General features: G+C 38.5%; 1 protein-coding gene across 1 annotated transcript in view; it reads left to right on the top strand.

Annotated features, from left to right (window-relative positions):
• Nucleotides 1–700: 700 nt before the first annotated feature.
• Nucleotides 701–21,826, top strand: part of TRPS1 (transcriptional repressor GATA binding 1) — a gene marked incomplete at its 5' end in the record, with an annotated part of 202,765 nt that continues 181,639 nt past the window's right edge. Inside the window, 3 exons of the mRNA XM_082858335.1 lie at nucleotides 701–737; nucleotides 3,811–4,739; nucleotides 18,246–19,372. Coding sequence (XP_082714461.1) covers nucleotides 701–737; nucleotides 3,811–4,739; nucleotides 18,246–19,372 — 2,093 coding nt within the window. The remainder of the gene's footprint in view (nucleotides 738–3,810; nucleotides 4,740–18,245; nucleotides 19,373–21,826) is intronic.

The following is a 21,826-nucleotide window of genomic DNA, read 5'->3' as shown; positions in this document are numbered from 1 at the left end:
CTAAAAAGATAATACATGTTATAATATGTAATGTTTCTGTAACTCTTGGTAAGGCAAGAGTTAGATCTGATGCAAAATTCCCGATGGCATTGAAATAGCTCTTTTCTCAGCCTCGTGGTATATGTACACTGGTACTGGGAGTCTGGAGGAGACTAGTTATGGGTACCACTCCATGTCTTTAGCTGTGACCGTGCAGTTAGGCAAGTGCACTTTGTATCTTTTCCAGAAGCAGGCCCCCTCCATGATTACTAATTAAGATGTTTTATCCCCACCCCAGAGTAGGTAAGTATTGTGTACCTTAAGGTTCAGGGGGAGTTCGAGGTTAACTAATTTTGTCAGCAGCACAGTCTGCTGTGAAAATGACTTCTACAATCTTTTATATCATGTTTCTCCTTCTCCTGTTGCTTTATTAAAACCCAGGGGAGGGAGAAAATCTTGCCCAAGATTTACTCATGCTTTTATCAGGTATCTTTCCAGCAGCTTGCGGTGCTGGCATGTTAATGTGTTTTAGGTGTGATCCATTAAAATCTGTTTACATCATTTAGGAAGGAAAATATGTTTTGTTTTGTTTTGCAGATGTACAGATCAGCTCTCAAAATGTCTTCTGTGTCTTCTGAGCGTCTTCTAAGACAATTGCATTAACCCTCCTGCTAGTTGACTAATAGAATTAATAATTGTAAAAAAAGCACTCTAAAGCCACATGCCTTATGAAGTCAATGCTGGGTATGATTTTACAAGTATGTGATCTATTTTTTCAAGTGAAATTGTTAACTGGAAAAGTTTTTGGCACACAGTACAATGTCATGCAATCTGTTATTTGTCTTAGAGATAATAACTTGAGGGTGGGTCTGGTCTTACGGTATCTAACTTATGAGTTGCTAGGGGAGTTTCTTCCACTTAGAAGTATTGCGAATGTGCTTATATTTACATAATATGTCATTCTGAAAAATTATAGCGATGTAATTCCAGTAAAAAATTATTTTTTCTCTAACTACTTCAAAGTGTAGTCAACTAAATTAACCATGATTTTTTTAAAAGCAGCTAAAAAGAACATGCCCCTTCCCCCCAGAACAAAAAAAAATAAAACCCAAATGACCTCTCTGATACTTCTTTGAAGTTTTAGCAGTTTAACATTCTTTGCAATGTATACTATTAAGGGCCCTATTCAGTGAGTCATATGGCTTGTAAAGGTCTGTTCTTGGGTGAAAGAATGAACTGAAATTTGAAAGGATGATAATTTAATCAAATTATATTTTCTCTCAGTCACTATAGATGTTGGTTGAGTAGTTTTTAAACTATGACCCATTACTATTCTTCATGATGATAATAAATCAGCAAGATCCAACTTTTTTGTTCTGGAAAATACGTTAATTTTTTTCAATTATTGACATTTATATCTGTTCATTTCTAAGTATTTTATCTTAGTTCCCTTGCTGTGTAAGATGTTGCTGTTTTTCTCATCTCCTTGACCTTAATATATGGGCATAAACCATTTTCTTTTCATTTGAATGGAAGGATAATCTTAATGAATTGGATTATTTCATCCTTTTTTCTTCATGAATCCTGCCTTTCATATAGGTTTTTATTTTTTCTGTGTAGCCTTATTTATTTCATCTTGGTGCATCACTGTTAGATTTTATTTATATGATGGAGGAAATGTTAAAATCCAGTGGAAAAACAAACAAACAGGAAATTCTGGAGGGAAATGCATGAAATGCGGTACCAAATCATCACATTTTTGTATGCAGGAATGACTGATACTCGATAAACTAGTATTTCCTTTTCTATAGGCCAAGTTAAAACAGTACATTTTTGACTCAAACTCTTATATTTTAGACTGTAACTTATTTCTTTTAAGCTTCCCTTTCATTCTTTCCCTTTTAGTTTTCCCTTTGTTGACTACCAGTAAAATTGCCCTCCACTCTTCCATGTGTTGGTACAAGTTCCCAAGTTCTGGCTGTTCTGACAGAGGAATAGAGGTCTAAAATGTCAACAGCAACAGATAAGACATTAAAATGCAAACATTAGAAGATAAATTAGTTAGCCAGTGTTCCATTTTTTTTCTAACAATGGTTACCTGACTTAGTTAATTTTAGGAGCTAATGGTAATGACACCAAGGTGAAGACCATACTCCCTCCCTTGCCCCCACGCCGGGCAGGTTTACATGCCTCATGACTATCACCTTCACGGGAAACTCCAAATGGTTTTTCTTTTGGTTGTTGTTCTCGTTCCAAGTGGGAGATTCTGTGGATATTTTGATGACTAATGTTCTTGGTGTATAAGAAGAGCAGTATACTCTCTTAAGTACAGTTACACTAATTTTGACATTATTCAAGAAAGTGAATTATTACCTTGTAACTGATTCCTTATCCTGTATCTAGTGCATTATCTTGGTTCAGTGGTTCATATTACACAAATTTTGCTTGACCAGCGTTTCAGAAGCGAAGGTTTACCCATATATCCAAAGCCAGTGTGGTTCCTCAGCACTTGTGGGAGATTATAGATGAGAATGACTAAAACATGCTATTAATTTAGATTTTCTAAGGACATTTTGGATAATCATGGTGTAACTAACTCTGTTAAATTCGCCCCTGTGGTAGCGTCAGCTAGTAAATAAGGTGGATTTTTCCAAGAGACAGTTGGGGTGACGACGTACATAGCCCTGGCAGTTTTTCGGCTGAAGGATTAAGGAGCACAGGCCATGAAAGTCAGTTCTCCACAAGCCTTTGTTACTGCATTCTTTTATCGACACTGTACAATTTGTTTCTTATCTCCTTATACCCTTAGAATTCTTATTCATTAGACTCCCCACAATGTTCTTATGTGGACCCTACCTTGAAAGGCACAGTTGAGCTAGCATGTGAAGGTGAACCATAGGAAACTGCTAACAGTTTGCCATGTTAAGCTACGAAATGGCAATGTCACGTGGTTCAATTGAATATTTTACTTTAGTCAATTTCCAGTGTGCTCCTGATGTTGGGATTGGTACTGTTTCCACCATGCTGGGCCTAGAAACCCTGACCTTAGGTGGGTTCTCATCATGCCAGATGGAGTCCTAGTAAAACCCAACCTGGCCACTATGATGTGTACCAGGTCCCCCTTCTTTCAGGCAAGTCCCCCAAAGGGGGCTTAAAGTAATTTATAGGTACGGCAGAGATAAAACATTTGTTATCCTCCATTTCTGAAAGTAAAGGGGCAGTTTTCACTTTGTTTATAACATGCTCTTTCTGTCTTTTGACTATGAGGATATTTTGGTTGAAACTATATTGATACCTTGGTTGCACAGTGTGTAACAATATCGAGTTTCACTTTATAGTTGTTTGTATACACATATACGTATCACAAATAAACATGTAATATACATTCTATAAACATAAACAGGTGTATATATTCTATAAACATAACGTGTACATATTACACATAGTATATAACACAGATAAATATAGAAGCATTTATCTATCAACTCTTAAGAAAGAAGCTGAGCAAAAAATATAATTGGCAGCCAAGGTTAAGTAATAGGAATCATAGAGCTAGTAATAATAACACCTTGGTATTCATAAAACCATTTAAAAATAACAAATGAGCCACCCTTTGTGACAAAAATAATTCTAAATGTAAATCGTTGGCATCAGTCTCAATTTTTTGCTATTTTTTTAAAAAAATAGCAGATTTTTTTTTCCTAGAGAACATTTTTTATTATGTGCCTTAAAAAAAGCCTTGAATAGAGTAAGTAAAATGTTCTAGACTGGACTACATGCCTGCAAATTTCAACTAACCCCGTATCTTCCTTTTCCTTGTTATTTTTACAGATATGGTCCGGAAAAAGAACCCCCCTCTGAGAAACATTGCTAGTGAAGGCGAGGGCCAGACCCTGGAGCCTCTCGGTACAGAAAGCAAGGGATCTGGAAAGAGCAAAGAATTTTCTGTAGATCAGATGTCAGAAAACACGGATCAGAGTGATGCTGCAGAACTAAATAATAAGGAGGAACATAGCTTGCATGTCCAAGATCCGCCTTCCAGCAGTAAGAAGGACTTAAAAAGCGCAATCCTGAGTGAGAAGGCTGGCTTCAATTATGAAAGCCCCAGTAAGGGAGGAAACCTTCCCTCCTATCCACATGATGAGGTGACAGAGAGAAATATGTTGGCTTTCTCATCTCCAGCTGCTGGGGGAGTCTGTGAGCCCTTGAAGTCTCCTCAAAGAGCAGAGGCAGATGACCCTCAAGATATGGCCTGCACCCCATCAGGGGACTCCTTGGAGACAAAGGAAGATCAGAAGATGTCACCGAAGGCTACGGAGGAAACAGGGCAAGCGCAGAGTGGTCAAGCCAATTGTCAAGGCTCAAGCCCAGTTTCAGTGGCCTCAAAAAACCCACAAGTGCCTTCAGATGGGGGTGTGAGACTGAATAAATCGAAAACCGACTTACTGGTAAATGACAACCCAGACCCGGCACCTCTGTCTCCAGAGCTTCAGGACTTTAAATGCAATATCTGTGGATATGGTTACTATGGCAACGACCCCACAGATCTGATTAAGCACTTCCGAAAGTATCACTTAGGACTGCATAACCGCACCAGGCAGGATGCTGAGCTGGACAGCAAAATCTTGGCCCTTCATAACATGGTGCAGTTCAGCCATTCCAAAGACTTCCAGAAAGTCAACCGTTCCGTGCTTTCTGGTGTGCTGCAGGATATCAATTCCTCAAGGCCTGTTTTACTAAATGGGACCTATGATGTACAGGTTTGTGCTTCATATTGTGATCTCTTTGTACAGAAAAAGTTGTTAGTAACGAAATGTGAATTTTTACATGTCTGTTAAAATCAAGCTCCCAATACCAAAGGGGTAGCCTGCTCAATGGAGCAGAAGAGACAGACGCACTCTGTAGCTGTTTCATCCAAATGTGTATTCAGAGTTATCTTTAGCCTCTCATCATGGAAAATAATCCCAACATTTCTATTAGGCTGGGAAAAGTTTTTTCATGGAATTAGCTTGGCTTCATATTTCTGGACATATTTCATGGTAATTTGATGTTTTCAGAGTCTTCCAAAAATGGCACTAATCTTTATGGTTCTACATGATAGTAATTCATGCTTTGTTCTAGTTTTAGATTATAAATCTTTTGCTATAGCCTTTACTTCAGGGAGGGTCTTTCCTGTGTCTTGGAATGAGGATTTAATTTTACACTCTGCCAAACTGGACCAGAGTTGGGTCACACTGATGGTTGCAGAGATGTACTACTGAAAAGGCAACATAATTGCAAATGAAACTTTGGAAATAAAATTTTAAAAATTGATTTAAAAAGAAGTCAATGTGAGTGTAAGTACTAGGGACACCAGAATGACCTTGGTGTGGACCAATAAAGCATTCCTTACTGCATTTAAAGAAAATCATAATTTATGAAAGCATTTAGTAGTAATTTAGATTTCCACTTTTATTAAAACTGGCATACCTTTTTGATCTACCCCTTCTGTGTTAGCTTAAGGCATATGTGAGATTAAAAAAAAAAAAAACCCTACCATTTCAAATAGAATGAAATGCAGAACGGACTCTTAAGTAATGTATTCATTTCATTTTAGCAATTTTAGTATGGTTGAAACGGACAATCAGCTTGAGAAAGTGTATTAGTTTCTGTTACAGTCTGTAGATTTTTATTGTATTATTAGGCCAGTGATTTCAAAACATATTAGGTTTAATTTTAACCTTCTTTAGGAATGATTAGAAGAAGTACCTGAGAACTAATGAAATCTCATCACACTTATTTGACCTCCTCAATCCCTGAAAATATCAATCATTTTTATCAACTCAGTAGCTACAGCACATTTGTTCTAGACCTCTCTTTTGACCTAGTGCCAATTAAGAAAGACAGGCGAAGGGGTTATAAATAACAAGTAGTGAATATATTTTGCAATACTTGTAAGAAGGATCAGAAGAGAAATTTCCAAGTCCTTTAAAAACGTCAGAATGGCAATCTTTCCGCTTTAAGGGAGATAAAGAAGAACTCTTAAAAAGCCAGTTTCATCTTTGTAAAGCTCTCAAAATTCCATCTTACTTTGTGAATTTCCACAAATAGAATGATTTCTGTGGTGCAGCAAATTAAGCCAACATAGTTATTATGCATGAAAGCTACATGCTTTGAACTGCTGTCTTATTAAAGATCATTTCACTGGCTTGTGTCAGATACATTCTGCTGTCAAACTATGATTGGAAAGCAAATACGTGTTTTAGATAAAAGGGTTAGAAGTGAATAATGTCAGTATGTGAAATGGTGTTTTATAATTAGCGAGGAATATGATGTTAATACCTGGATTTCCGGCCGGGGTTTCAGTTTGTTCACTCTGGGGACAACTTCTGAGGGAAGCTGATCTGGGCTGTCAGGAAGGCTCTAAAACGAAGATTACTAAGGGCCTATAGTTTGGAAGAATTCAGATTTTTAAACACACTTCCATTTCCCCCAAACAGTTATTTGTTAGGTTCCTAGTTATTTATAGTAAAGTTTATGTTTGGGTAGAACGAGCTGGACACTTTTCCTGGGCAGTGATTTTAGAAATAAAACAGATGTGGGAGCTGAGTTTGAACTAATAGAACTAGAAATAAAACAGCTGATCCTAGACTCTGCTGTCTCCTAAATCCTCGCAGCAGTGCCCAGTAAAGAAGACAGAAATGGTAGGAAATCGCACGGAGGGAGATAATCTTGTTAAAATCAATTTTTTTTTTCAAAGAGAAATAATGTGGCTAAAAATAGAAAACAGGGATCTATGGAAAAAGTGACTGATTCTTTCGAAGAAACAATTGGAGAGAGAAAAGAAGCCTAAAGAGAGTTAACTTTCTTCAGTTTGGGAAAAGCACACTAAATGTACTTTAGGCCAAATGTTAATCTTGAATACTTTACACACACACCAGATGTTGATGCAGAAACATGTCTGAAGATAAATAACTTATTAATATTTTTATGCTGAAATAAATATCAGGCAGCTTTGCTATATGCGTACATTGAATGAAAGCGCATATGAAATCCCCCTGTTTCACCCGCATATGTTTGTGTTGCTGAAATGCCGTTTGAGAGGTTCTTTCCTGCATGTGAGCTGTGTGGAGACTAAAAGCTGTGGGAAGTAAAATGCTGACTTCAGAATTTCTTTAATGCAGTTTTGTCAGAAATTGATAGCAAGTTAATGGCTTGTGTGTATTCTGATAAAGATGTTGGTAAATATGGGGATTAAAGACAAATAATCATTCCATTCCAGGAATTATTGATACCAATCTGTAATTTAAGCTAGTTGAAGTAATAGATGAGCGATTCATTAATCTTTTTCAATTAAACTTTTTTTTTTTTTTTTTAACATTCAGGACAGTTGGTGGTTAATGATAGATTTATGACATTTTAGGCCAAGAAAAAAGGAACAGAAGCCAGAAGTAGAGGACTTAAGAACTCTGTGGCTTTGATCTATATTTTGGTTTAGGCATGGATGGTTTTAAATAATTCAAACTGACTTGAGTGCAAACATGAGATATACGGTTGGGGAAAAAGAAATAATTTAAACAAATTTTAAAATTTCTAGTTCCAAGTTCAGATTATTTGACCTATATTGAAGTTAATAATGGAAGTTTTGACATGCTTTTACTGACGGTATCCACTTCTGTGTAAGTTTTATTACACATCATGAAGTCAAAGAATTACAAATTTGTAAAAATAGTGTCAAACAACGTTTCTTTGTCCTTCATAATCGACAAAGCCCCGGCCAGATAATGGAGGTCATTTTAAAGGGCCATCATAAAATCTGGACAGTCATTTCTGAGTCTGTTGAATTCAGATCCCTCACACACCATGAGGTAGCATACCCAGCCCTGGAATCAGAAGAGATACAGACCTTTACCAAGAAAAAATAAGGAAAAATATAATGGCTAGCTTAGGACTCACTGACTTGGCCCGGATGTTAGTTTCTCAATTTTTAAATTTCCCCTGCGTGTTTTATCAATTATTGTGCTTAAAGTTTTAAAAAGAATGGCTGTGGCATGGTGGCTAAGCCCTGCATGCAATTTTTACTACCTGTGTTCAGCCCCTGAGGCTCACGTATAGACTGATAATAGGACAAGAGATTGAGTTCTTCAGAAAGTAATTACAGCCTCTTTCTTTCTAATCTGCTTTATCATGCTTATATTTAAACCATCGCTGAACGGAGGCCTGCATTGTTAAACTCAGACTTTGCTGTTTCATTAGGGCTTAATGTGTGGTGCATTAGGGTGTTTGCATCATCTTTATGGGGGAGCTCTTAGCCCTCAGATCAAGTTATAAAAGTCGGAGTCTTGTCAAGTTGTGCTTCCCACGGGAAAGTGTTTAAGCTAGCCCAAGTTTATAAATGCTCACAATGTATATGGTGCCTTTTCATATTAGGAAACCTTTCCTGTTATTCTGCATTATTCAGGCCTCTAAGAAGGGAGCTACAGGATGCCAGCTCTTAAATTCATTTTGGCCCTGAATGAAATTTTAAGGTTAACAGAAGAATCTCAGTGATTGTCTTGTGTTTGAGCTAGGAGCACTGAGTTTCTGTTTTATAAATATTTTTTATCAGAGTTGCACAATATGTCATGTTAGAAGCAGGAAGAACAGATTTTTTGAGCTAGGAAGTCATCTTTTGTGTTTGTATTTTCAATATATTTAAGTCCATGAGCTTTATAGATTCTTAACATGTGCCCGTACATTCATGTGAACAGGGGGTTACAGTTTGGTCTGGAAAAAAAGGAAAATCCAGAGAACATTCATCTCATTTTGGTCTATTCTGAATTTTCTTGAATTTTAGCCTCCAAATATTTATTTTTTGCCTCGCCGTTTCCTTTGATCCTGGAGCAGGAGGGAAGCTGTAGGTCTTAGCAGGTTCTGTTGCTTTGTTCTTCTGAGTTGAGGACAATTGCTCTTTAGAAACGCTGGTGAATGAGACTTGGATCACTTCAGACTCTCTCTAGAGTATGGAATGTTTGGCATATGAACCCGTACTTATTTTCAGGACCGTGTCTCTTTAACAAGTAATAAAGTGTGCAAAATAAAACATATGCTCACCCTAAGGCCATAAAAGCAAAGCAATGTTCTGGCATTTACCAGGTTATTTTCATCATGAAGATAGCTGAGCTTTATAATGTAGCCACCCGGATGGAATAGTTAGACCATCTTCATTAATCCTTTTACCTGCACGATGGTTAAATCTCCATTTGGCTTTGTTACAAGAGGGTCAGTATGATAAATGTCAGTCCCTCTTTGATTTTCAGTCTATTTGCCATCGTTTAGAGAACATGTATCACTTTCTTGAATATCCGTATTTCTCTCTAAGCAGAATGTTTAGAAGAAGGAATCATGGTTATCAGTGCATTCAATCGAATTTAGCATTATTCAACTCAATAAAAATTTTATCTCCACATGGCATGTTCCGCTAACCATATCAAGTCAGCAGATTATTCAGTGCTTTTTGTTTCTTGGGTCATTGTAATTATAGCATATGTACAGCTGTTGGAAACACGGGTACATAAGTAGTATGCTAACTCCAGGAAAGTGGGAAAAAAGAGCAGTTCTCTTTCATTTTCTGATTTCCTTCCTGGAGTCTGTGTCTGAAAATCGTTAGACCATAGACCTCTTGAATTCTTCATCATATGATTCTAAAGTTTAAAGTCAGTGTTATGCATGTTTAGAATATCAGAGAAGACCGTGTTTAATTTTAATTGGAAATCAAATATAAAATTTATTTTTCTGTATTACTTTAAATATTATCTATCCTTCTTTTATTTTTTAGCTTCCATAATCAAAATTACACATATGTCCTGTTTTTTCCCCCAATTTTGGATTCAGTCCTAATAAGAGTTAGCATTTATTAAGGGTTTCTTACGTGTATAGGTAGATCTAAGCTCTTTACGTGTATTAATTAACTCATCTTCATAAAAACCTTTGAAGTTGACACTACTATTATGTCCATTTTAAAAAATGAGGAAACAGACATAGAGGGATGAAAGTAACCTGCCCAAGCTCACAGAGTTGAAGTGGGGTAAATGGGGTGGAAACCAGGGTCAATAGGCTACAGAATGTTGTCTTCACAACCACCATAATATATGGCCTTCCCAGTTGTAAGACTGAGTTTACTGCAACTAGAAAGCAATGGAAGACAGACCAGCCGCATGTAAGGGAGGTGATATAAGACTGGTACACCAGGGCTGTTTGATGCATACTCTGTGAATTGCATTGAATTTGGGGACTTCAGTGATTTCTTTGAGATGATCTCTTATCCAAACCCTGGAGTTGTAATGCTGCCTTATTTGAGCTTACTAGCTTATAATTGAAATCATTGAAAAGAGAATTAATTTTGCTGATTTGTCTTTTCTTAATTACTGTGATTCATTTTCACTGGTACTTTGGCTGCAGAAACTAGTTCTGATAGAGTGCATCAGGGCCAAATTTTGATTTTATCAATTAAGGATGAAATGTTTTATCCCCACATTAAGGGACACGTCATCCATGTATTTGATTTACTTCATAGCCCCCTTGTTTGAAGGACTTCGTTTTAGGATTTTATGATTCAGTAGATGGTCTGAGCATTGTGTTCCCCTCTTTTGATTACTAGGCACGATTTAGGTTGGTTTTTCTATGAAGATTCAGTGTTAAGGAGATGCACCCAGCTTCCATTTATGTTCTCCAAGGCTGGGTGATTAAGGTTTTACTCTTTGCCTTTGAGTAAGTAATGGAATGGGTGTGGAGGCAGAGGAACTCAGAATACTTTTAGACTGTCTAACTTGAGTGTACTCATTCCCCAGCCATGCTCAGAGCTGTGTGAGGTCCCCAGATGCTGAAAGTGAAGAAACTGAGGACTACCATGAGGGGCTTGAGAATTCAAAGAGAGTCTAATTGTCCAGCCATTCTCCTTTAATATTTAGATGACCTGTTGATGTAAGATAAAGAACACCTGCATTCTTTCATGAGTCCAGTAACATATTGGGAATCTTAATAATAAACAGTCATTTGTTCTGAGACCTGTTTTGCCAGCTGATGGGCAGGTAGCTCCACCTCGATGTTCCAACTGGCATCTCAAAGTCGACGTGTATAGAAGTAAAGTTGTTAGTTCCTTCCCTAAAACAACTTTGTGTTCCTCTCCTTTTTTCTAGACTCCCATTTTCCAGTCAGTCAGGCCGGAAATGTCAGTTCTCCTGGATGTCTTTCTGATTGTATCTCTCTCCAAACAATGGAGTGATTTGTCCTGTCTTTCCTTCTTTATTCTTTCCCCGGCACCACCCTTTTTTGTTTTTTTTAATTTATTTTATTTTATTATTTATTTTTGGCTGCGCTGGGTCTTTGTTACTGCGTGTGGGCTTTCTCTAGTTGCGGCGAGCTCGTTGCGGCGCGCGGACTTCTCATTGCGGTGGCTTCTCTTGTTGTGGAGCATGGGCTCTAGGCGCATGGGCTTCAGTAGTTGTGGCACGTGGGTTCAGTTGTTGTGGTTCGTGGGCTCTAGAGCACAGGCTCAGTAGTTGTGGTGCACGGGTTTAGTTGCTCCACGGCATGTGGGATCTTCCCGGACCAGGGCTCGAACCCATGTCCCCTGCTTTGGCAGGTGGATTCTTAACCACTGCGCCACCAGAGAGGTCCCGCCCCCCCCCCCGCCCCCCGCCACTGGCACCACCCTTAATGTTTACTTAGTAAATTCTTAGTGGCTTATTTACTTTCTCTTTCTGTTCCCTTCTGTTCTTTCTCTTCTCATCTGCTCTCCCTTCCTTCCTCCCCCTTCTTGCCTTCCTTTGGTTTCTGTTTCTTTCTGTTCTTTTTCCTCCCTGCTTCCTCTTTATCCTTCCTTTCCTCCATCTCTTCCCTTACCCATCCTCCTTCCCTCCCTTCCTTCCTTTCTTTAATTTTTAAAAATTTCACTTAGAGATCTGTCTTCCTGTGTTCTGTAGGAAGTATAGGTCTACTTTCTATAAAAAAGTAGATCGTTTTAATTATACTTGTATAAGTCAATGTAGACTCAATTAAGACATCACTTTTCCAAATTCTCTCTCACCCCCAAACTTCCTCCACATTTCCTGAAAGCAACTTGCACTGTTTCATCCTCATTTATGCTTTACTCATTTTGTTTCCTGCACCTGAAAAACCTTTCTGAGATCACTGCCTTTGAGGCTCATCCCAAATGCCAACTCATCTGTCCACAGCTCAGTTGTCACCTCCTTCCGGAAGTCTTTGTGGACCAGTCCGTGTAGGTTAGGGGCTTTTCCTCTGTGTGGTCATGGAACTTGGTACAGCTTTCAGCAGAAGCACATATTCCACTGTTGTCATCTATTTACCTGGGAACTTTATGCACTAAAATGCAGACACGTTGGGGGTTTGGGTCTTTGTCATTTCCTTGTCTCCCAGTGCTTGGCACATAGTAAGCATGCCACAAATCACCCTTCCCTGGCGGAAGGATGTTCCACAGTGATTCAACTCTGTTTTCTCGTTAAGACCCTCTTTAGGACAAACATGCAATTATTATTTATCTCCATTATGAGCCAGCGGCAATGGCAGATCAGCTGGAGGAGAGGAACGCTGTGGATAACGTACTCAGTCTTATCATCCACTTGCACTGCATTTCCAGTTTTCTTTTGCATATTTTCCCCTAAAAGATTACCTTCTAAATTAGTGAGACTGACTTTAAGGTTTACCCGTTTTCTATCTGTCCAAATACCAAATAACCATAGAAAATTAGATTGATATTATGCTGAGTAAAATAAGAAAACCAGTTTGGGATAGACTGTTTATTATTGTAATACAAAACATTTATTATAAAAATGTAGATAATTAAGGATAAGCAGTATTTTATCCTTATATTTGCACCTCTACCAATTTAGGTTTTGCCCTCACCCCCCAAAAAATTAGCTGGCTCTTATAAATCCAGTGACAAAGATGTATATGGGATTTATACCAGCGACACAAAGAATAGGCTATGATAGCATGTGACTGAGCTGACTGCCGTTTAATTAGATTTGTTATTGAAATTTTTAAATACTTAATTTCCATCAAAGATACATCGTTGAGGCACACTCTATATTCTGCAGTGTGTTTTAAAGAACTGTGCGACGCGGAAACATTCCCTATGTAGATTAGCACATAGATTCTGAATTTAGTTATTTTCAGCCAAGATTGGCCCTGACAGATTTCTTCACGTTATTTGTGACTTCAGTATTTGAACAGTGATTTTTAACAACTTAGTTTTTTACAGTCGTGGTTTGACTTTTTTTGACGATCAGCCTGTAACCTCAAGTCCTTTTAAATTAGTACCCTCCTAATTGTCTCCGTTGCTATCAATTACAGTCCTTGAGTATGAACCACATCTGAGGAAGAGTTTGTGTTTAGTTCAAACAACTCTTTTTGTTCCACTGAAAATAAGTACATTTGCTAAAGTGTCATTTTAAGAGTTCTGAGGCTTTAGAAGATCTTTCCCTTTGACATATTCTTTTAGATCCTATTCTTACTAGGTTTTGTTCCATATTATTAGGAGGAAAGAGCTAAATTGAGGTTAAAGACCTTGAAAAAAAGCCAACCTTTTATATTTTTAACTTCTATAGTGAAACATTTTTGTGAAAAGCCATATGTAGATAAATTATAAATGAAACGCATGGAACAAACTACATGGAAGGAAGAGTTTTTAGAACTGAGGTTAAAATAGAATAAAAAGACATCACAGTGCTCAATCAGTGAAAAACAACTTAAAATTTGTTCTTTTTCATGCCTTAACAGGTATCTTGGGTGTTTCTGTATAGCTCTAATTCACAAGCGAATGACCCCATGGTCGTTTGTTTTTGGGTTGAAAGATGCAATTTGTCTTGTTTTTTGAAGAAACCCATATGTCAGGTTGAGTCAATGATAATAGGGCCGTGAATTAGTATAGCTCCCGTAGCCCAAGTAAGTGGGAGATTTCACATCTCCAATAACTAGTTCATTCATTCAACCAAAGTGTATTGAGCTCCTGCTTACTTCCAAAGATGAATGTAATACCATTCCTTCAGTCCAAGAAGGAATGTAAATGGAAGCATTAGCTTAGTAACAACAGAATTGAACTTTTACGTTTACAGCTAAGAATACTAGGGGTGACAAGTATTTGAGTTTGACTTTACCACTTCCCCTTCTGTTTAGTCTTTTCATTTCATTGGTGGGAGAAATTCAGAGATAGTCCATTTTATTAAATAATAGTCCCATTCATGTGAATAATACTGTAGAGTGTGCTCTGATACGGTATTCACCAGCTACATGGGGCTATTTAAATTCCAATTCATTAAAACTAAATTTATGAAAAATTCATAAAAACAACAAATTAAATTTAAAAAAATCAGTTCTTCAGTTGCACTAGCTCTGTTTCAAGTGTTCAGTAGCACTTAGCTAGTGGCTGCTGTATTGGACAGGGTAGACTACAGAACATTTCCGTCAATTCAAGAGTTCTGTTGGACAGCAGTGATGTAGACTTTTGCAAATCACTTTTTGGATGCATTCTCTCACGTTATCCTCACGATAATCCTATACAATGGCAAAGTGTACAATATTATTGATAGCCACAAAGATGATGAAACTGAGGTGCCAGAAGGTTAAATAGTGTGTCTTTCTACAGGATTTAACTTGAGAACTTCCCTTGGGGGCAAACAAATGCAAGTAAAGATACATACAAATAAATAAAGGATTTTACCTACAAATTTTTTTTTTTTTTTTTTTTGTGGTACGCGGGCCTCTCACTGTTGTGGCCTCTCCCCTTGCGGAGTACAGGCTCTGGACGCGCAGGCTCAGCGGCCATGGCTTACAGGCCTAGCTGCTCCGCGGCATGTGGGATCCTCCCAGACCAGGGCACGAACCTGTGTCCCCTGCATCGGCAGGCGGACTCCCAACCACTGCGCCACCAGGGAATCCCACCTACAAATTTTGATCTTAAAGTATAAGTAATTTAAAAGCAGAGTTGTGGTCTAGGTTTTCACTGTTGTATCCTGATGTCTGTCACAGAGATTGGCACAAGCTAAATAACCAGTAGCTACTAAGTAGATGAACGAATAGGTGTAATTTTTAGTCCAAACGGAATTTGCAGTTTAATGGGAATTTTTAAATGTGGATATCTGTATCAAAGGCACTACTGGATTATGGGTTTTCATTAAAGTTCTGGTTAGCAAAAGAAGAAAGACTGAAGTTTATATTCTTTGTTCTGCTTGTGATCTCTTTTTAGTATAGCCATAGCTAGGGAATAAGTGTTTCTATTCCTTGCTGGGTTCAACCATTTGGAAAGTTTGAAATAATTCTCTGAATGTGTAGGTGCTGTTTCCTGGCAATAAGATTAAATAAACTGTTGCTGCAAAACATTGATTTTGCATTAACTGTTCTTGCTGTGTATTTGGGTTTAACCTAGAAAAGAATTGTTTTAAGTCAGCATTCGTGGGTCATGAGCATGAAATGGGTATGGTTTAGTCTTAGGTATGGTGTCCTAAAATAATAAATTATATTTATTTCAGAATTCAGTTAAATGATATATTGTACAACAGTCATATTTCACCATGACTTAAGGTACATCTCTCATAGACATAGCATAGAAATGGCCACAAATGTAACCTTAAAACCTTATTTTGGAAAGAGAAAAGGAATAGAACGCTGAGTAATTATGTTTTCCAAAGTTGGCTTTTATAATATGTAAGATGTGTAATTCTAATATTATATTAGCTTTTAATAATATGTAATACTAATATGATTAACTGCTGTTTACCAGGAAGGCAAATAGATAATCTGTACAAGTGTCAGTATTTTTGTTCTTGCCGTTAAGTTAGATCCTTGTGTTATTTGGTTGCTTGGTTGGTTTTTGAAAGGGCAGGGGGGAGTCTGAAGGCACTTTTCAGCATAAAGTATATAACCATCAAAAACATCCTAAACAATGGAGTTGGCTAAACACACAACCTTTAGACACATAGACACTGCCAACTTTAAAGATTTAATTCAGTTTTCATAGTAGCTTAGTTAATCCCAGACCAAAATGATTTATTGGCAGTTTTTGGTATGAAATGTTCTCTTCACCTGATACTAGTCTTTCTTAGCATGGATTTTCTGACTCTTAAAGTTGATGTCAAATACTGGAAGGGATGTTGTGATGCTTTAAATTCCCTTCAAAATCATAAGTTTAGGGCTTTTTTAAGACTGTATGTGCTCTGTGCTCGGCCCTCTCAGTGTGGACATGGAACGTGAGGCCTGAAGATTGCAAACTCAAAGAAACAGTGATGATGTGTCATGGTTTCTCAGGAATCCCTGTTCTGCAAGCAGAAGTTAAAAACACTTTCTATTAAGGAAACTCAGCAGCTCTGAAGCAATGTGGTAGCTCAGAGAAGCAAATTTCCATTTCTGGAGTTTGTACACTAGCTTTCTTTGCTCACGTTAGAGAAGGTTGGGATAGTTCTGAATTTGCTCCTTTTGATTCAAGTTGAAGTTCCTGAACCAAGTACCTGAGTAGGTGGCATCCCATTGAAAGGTTCATTTTGTTTTTGAAAACAAGGTTCTTCTCACCTCTAGCGAATTGGGAAATGGATGAATTTTGCAATATTGTGCATTACATTTCAGTGCAGATTTTATTTGCTTTGGTCACTAAAGTGTGAGGTTAGAATGGTGTTAGACTTACCTTGTGTAGTCTGACTTTGACATCCTTTACACCAATGATTAACTGTCAGGTTCCTGCCTAGGAGGGTGCCCCCATTCTTGCCCTTCTGCTTTAGATAATGCTCTGCTGTCAACAGACTGAAATCTGGGTGTTTGCCATGGTGAATATAGACACTGTTTAAAGTGGAACATTGTCATCCTTCGCTTAACGGCTGTGGGAGAACTTCATAATTTATTAATCTTAATGTATAGTAAATGAGCTGTTGATGTGTTCATGCACATTTCCTCCAACTGTAATATTGGAAGTAAGTTTAAAGGTGGCCCCCAGTGAGGAAGCTGTTGGCCAGAGAGGTTAAGTAATTTGATCCAGGTCACACCTCTCTTTAAGTGACAGAACGGACTTCAATCTTAGTCCTGTATAGTAGAGAACAACTGTGTCTCTCAGTGCGCTAAAGGAATCTTATTTGCATATTAAGGAGAATCTTTTAAATGATTTTGAGGCGCTCGAGACTTTCCTCATGGAGTGATTTGGATGTGAGCGGTGATCCCACATGTCATTTTTGAGTAGCTGTGGAAGAAGAACACGATTATGCCACGTGCTTAATCTGTTGCATCTGGTTGCTGGAAAAATTCAAAACTTCCCTGATTGTTGAAAGAGGAAATTTCTCCCCCTTTGGAGCATTTCTGTCAAAAACTCTCCTAAACGGTGAATTTTGGCTGCTGGATGCTAGCACTTAGTCATGCTGCCTGATGCGGTTCTTCACCCAGAGAAGAGGTTTAGATAAAATGCCCCTTGAAGGCCTTCATTGCCCTAACACTATACACAGTTTTATAATTTTGGATAGAAGACAGAGCTCTGGTGATTTTTGCGGTGAAATTATTTTATTTTGGCCCTTGACTGTCCCCATGACCCGCTCATGGGAGGGGCTGAGTCTTTTCTATGAGACAGAGCCTTAATCAAGTAAAGCCCTAGAAGGTTTTCTTTATTTCATTTGTCCTTGATGGGGAAACATTTTAAACTCCTCACATCGAGCCTCCTTCCCCAAGATCTCAAGCCCACCGATGATTTCATTTTACTTGCAGTCTAATTGTGCGTTCTCGGGCTTTAACCACCAAAAGATAGACTTCATCTTTGCAGCCTTATCGCTGTAGGAACTGAACAGAGGATTTCCTTGGAGGACGCCTGCGTTGAGTAATCTCTGAGCAACTGCCCCTGGTTTTGATGGCAACCCTTAGCTTTGTGAGAAGAAATCCCACGTGATTTGGCTGCTTCCGCGGGCACGGCATTTGAAGGAGACAGTAGTAAAACCTCTTTAATTGGAAGTCTTCTTCGTAGTTTTTTTTTTTTTTAAGTATATATTATTAAATCCTTTGCATTAGTTATAGTACTTTTATAACTTACCTTCATCAGGTACTTTGGCCAAAAATTTTTGCATAATGAGCCTCTCATGGAGTTGCTATTGCGTAATGAAGAGTGAATTTCTTTGGCTCTGATTATTCAAGTGATTTCGTAATAAGCAGAAGTACTATTGTATTTTTGGATGTGGGATACTTGGCAGTGTCACCTCCTCCCTCCCACAAAAAGCACTGAATTAATGATACCTTTAAAGTAACATCCATTTCTTCCATGCCAGGTTACTTCAGGTGGAACATTCATTGGCATTGGACGGAAAACACCAGACTGCCAAGGAAACACCAAGTACTTCCGCTGTAAATTCTGCAATTTCACTTATATGGGCAACTCATCAACGGAACTAGAACAACATTTTCTTCAGACTCACCCGAACAAAATAAAAGCTTCTCTCCCCTCCTCTGAGGGTGCAAAACCTTCGGAGAAGAACTCTAACAAATCCATCCCTGCACTTCGGTCCAGTGATTCCGGAGACTTGGGAAAGTGGCAGGACAAGATGACAGTCAAGGCAGGAGATGACACGCCTGTTGGTTACTCGGTGCCCATCAAACCCCTTGATTCAAGACAGAATGGTACAGAGGCCACCAGTTACTACTGGTGTAAATTTTGTAGTTTCAGCTGCGAGTCATCAAGCTCACTTAAGCTACTAGAACATTATGGCAAGCAGCATGGAGGAGCACAGTCAGGTGGCCTTAACCCAGAATTGAATGACAAGCTGTCCAGGGGCTCTGTCATTAATCAGAATGATCTAGCCAAAAGTGCAGAAGGGGAGCCAATGACCAAGGCAGACAAGGGCTCTAGTGGGGCGAAGAAGAAGGACTTCTCCAGCAAGGGAGCAGAGGATAATATGGTCACGAGCTACAATTGTCAGTTCTGCGACTTCAGATATTCCAAAAGCCATGGCCCCGACGTTATTGTCGTGGGGCCACTTCTCCGTCATTATCAGCAGCTCCATAACATTCATAAGTGTACCATTAAACACTGTCCCTTCTGTCCCAGAGGCCTTTGCAGCCCAGAAAAGCACCTTGGAGAAATTACTTATCCATTTGCTTGTAGGAAAAGTAATTGCTCCCACTGTGCGCTCTTGCTTTTGCACTTGTCTCCGGGGGCGGCCGGAAGCTCAAGGGTCAAACACCAGTGCCACCAATGTTCCTTCTCCACCCCCGACGTGGACGTGCTCCTCTTTCATTACGAGAGCGTGCATGAGTCCCAAGCATCGGACGTCAAACAAGAAGGCAATCACCTGCAAGGATCGGATGGGCAGCCGGCTGTCAAGGAAAGCAAAGAACACTCATGTACCAAATGTGATTTCATTACCCAGGTGGAAGAAGAGATTTCCCGACACTACAGGTAAGCCGTACGGGGGAAAAATAGTGAGAAAATGGTAGAAAGTATCCAGAGGGCTGACCCAAGAATTTTGGGGAATGATTGTGGTGACCTTGGGCAGTTATAGAACAAGATCATGTTCTGTAAGATCATAGACTGCAGATTCTATATTGGTAGATGTGATAACCACAGATTTTAATTTGGTCACTTGCTTCAAACTGTTTACTCTTATGATTCATACCTGTTTTATACCAGCTACTGAATATATTTTAAAATTCTCAATGATGCTGATAATGTTGCTGGTTTTACCGCAATTCATTTATCTGTCCTTGCTAAGTATGACCCCATATCCCATGATTTTTGGTGGAGCGGCTTCCAAATGAAAGATGCCGCTGTAATATGTACTATTCTCTATTCCAACTGGGAAACAATCCGCTTGAGAACATGTTGCTCGTTTTTCTTTTAAAATGAAATTGGACATTCTTCTAGTTTTAAAAAATTAAGCAACATCCTTGTTTTGCGTACAGACAGTAATGTGAAGCAGAGAACTCTGTAATATGTGTGACTTTGGGTTTCTGTGCACTCTGAGCGAGTAAACCTGCTTACGTTGTTTCAGATTCGTAAATAGATGTAAGGTGTGTTACTGTTTTCCTTCTACTTTCATCTTATTCTTGTTATAAACATTAACTTTCCCAATTAATCTTTCATACTTTCTAGAGATCAGTTTAGAATACATATCTTTTTTTTTTTTTTTTTTGCGGTAGGCGGGCCTCTCACTGTTGTGGCCTCTCCCATTGCGGAGCACAGGCTCCAGACACGCAGGCTCAGCGGCCATGGCTCACGGGCCCAGCTGCTCCACGGCATGTGGGATCTTCCCAGACCGGGGCACGAACCCGTGTCCCCTGTAAAGGCAGGCGGACTCTCAACAATTACGCCACCAGGGAAGCCCTAGAATACATATCTTTATTTCATTTATGTATTCATTTCTTAACTAATTAACTCCAAAAATACACATAGTGCCAGGCATTGATTATAAAATAGGAGAAAAGAACATAAACACAGTGCCCTTATGGAACTTATGATTTAGCAGAATCCTGGTAGCATAGTGCATTCAGTTATTACTTCCAGAGTATTGGGTACTCTTGTTATCATGCCTCTAAGCATCAAAGTCAAGAGCTTTATTTACTATTTTTAAGGGCTTTTCCATTTGCAGACTCAATATCCTAGTTTAAAAATCTGGTTATTTAAATTTTCACATCCCAAGATTTTAAATAGTTCCTCCCATTATTTTAAAAAGTTGTGTGTTGGTACCAGTGTGTGTCTGTTTTCTCAATCACCAGTAACGAAGCAGTTTATGTCCAGCAATAGGCTAACAATGTTACACGTTAATTTGAAGGGCATCCTAATGTTCACAGTGGATCTAAACGTTCAGAAAACACTTCCTTGAGATTTACACTGTTTAATTTATAAGGTCAGCCCTGGGAAAGACACAGTCCTGCGATCAAATATGTGTTCACACTTGCAGTGAGTGTTTCTGGCTCTTTTGATGTTAGCTGCATGCTTATTTATTTCTGGGGCAAGCAGACATTAGCTTCCTTCCGAGCCTTGTTAGTATGTATACTGTGCGTGTACATTTCTTAAGCGATGTAGAAATTAGATAACCCATTCTTTTTTTGAAGGAGGAGGCTTTTTTTAATCATGAAGAAATTAGCCAACACACACACACACACACACACACGCACACGCGCACACACACACACACACACACACTGATGCATGTAGATACCAGATCCCTTGGATGAGTGGCTTTTTTTGAGGAAGCTGAGGCTATTGGTTGAAAACTTGGCTGGAAAAATAGAGATTCCATATGTTTTGGTTAAACAAACAAAATCTAAGAAATAAATATGAATAAAAATATTACTGAATAATCTCAGAGTTTAATTAATATTCAGGAGTGAAAGTAAGCTCCAGAGGGAAGAGACTAGTTCTATTTTGTTCATTGCTGTGTCTGCACGATTTAGCGTAGTAGTGCCAGGATGGGTAATAGGTGCTCAGTGAGTACATTTAAATAAATGAGATCCCTGTGAGATTTTGACTTCACAGTAGTCATGAATAAGTCGAAATCTCCATGGTGAGTTTTAATTTAATCTTTGACTATTGTACGGTCTTGGAACCCTTCTGAGGACACACAAAATAGAAGTACATTTTGAACTTAAGTCAACCTTCTTAGTATTTTATTAGATTAAAAATAATTAGCAGCACTTGTCTCTAGGTCATTATAATCCTCTCACACTTATTCTTAAAACCTGATGTAGTTTGTGTGATCCTAGGTCCTTTAAGTTGCTCTGCTTGAGTTCTTTTAGAAATATTTGAAATTTGGAGACTTACTGTTTCAGGAGCCACAGCTTGGTAAGAAGTATAAAGAAACTCTACTGAAAGTTGAACAGTGGAGGCTCCAGGGATGTGAAAACAGATAGT

This window comes from Leucopleurus acutus (assembly GCF_964270905.1).
Source record: "Leucopleurus acutus genome assembly, chromosome: 17".
NCBI lineage: Eukaryota > Metazoa > Chordata > Mammalia > Artiodactyla > Delphinidae > Leucopleurus > Leucopleurus acutus.
The sequence above is the reverse complement of the archived record's forward strand: the minus strand, read 5'-3'. Positions and strand labels throughout refer to the sequence as shown.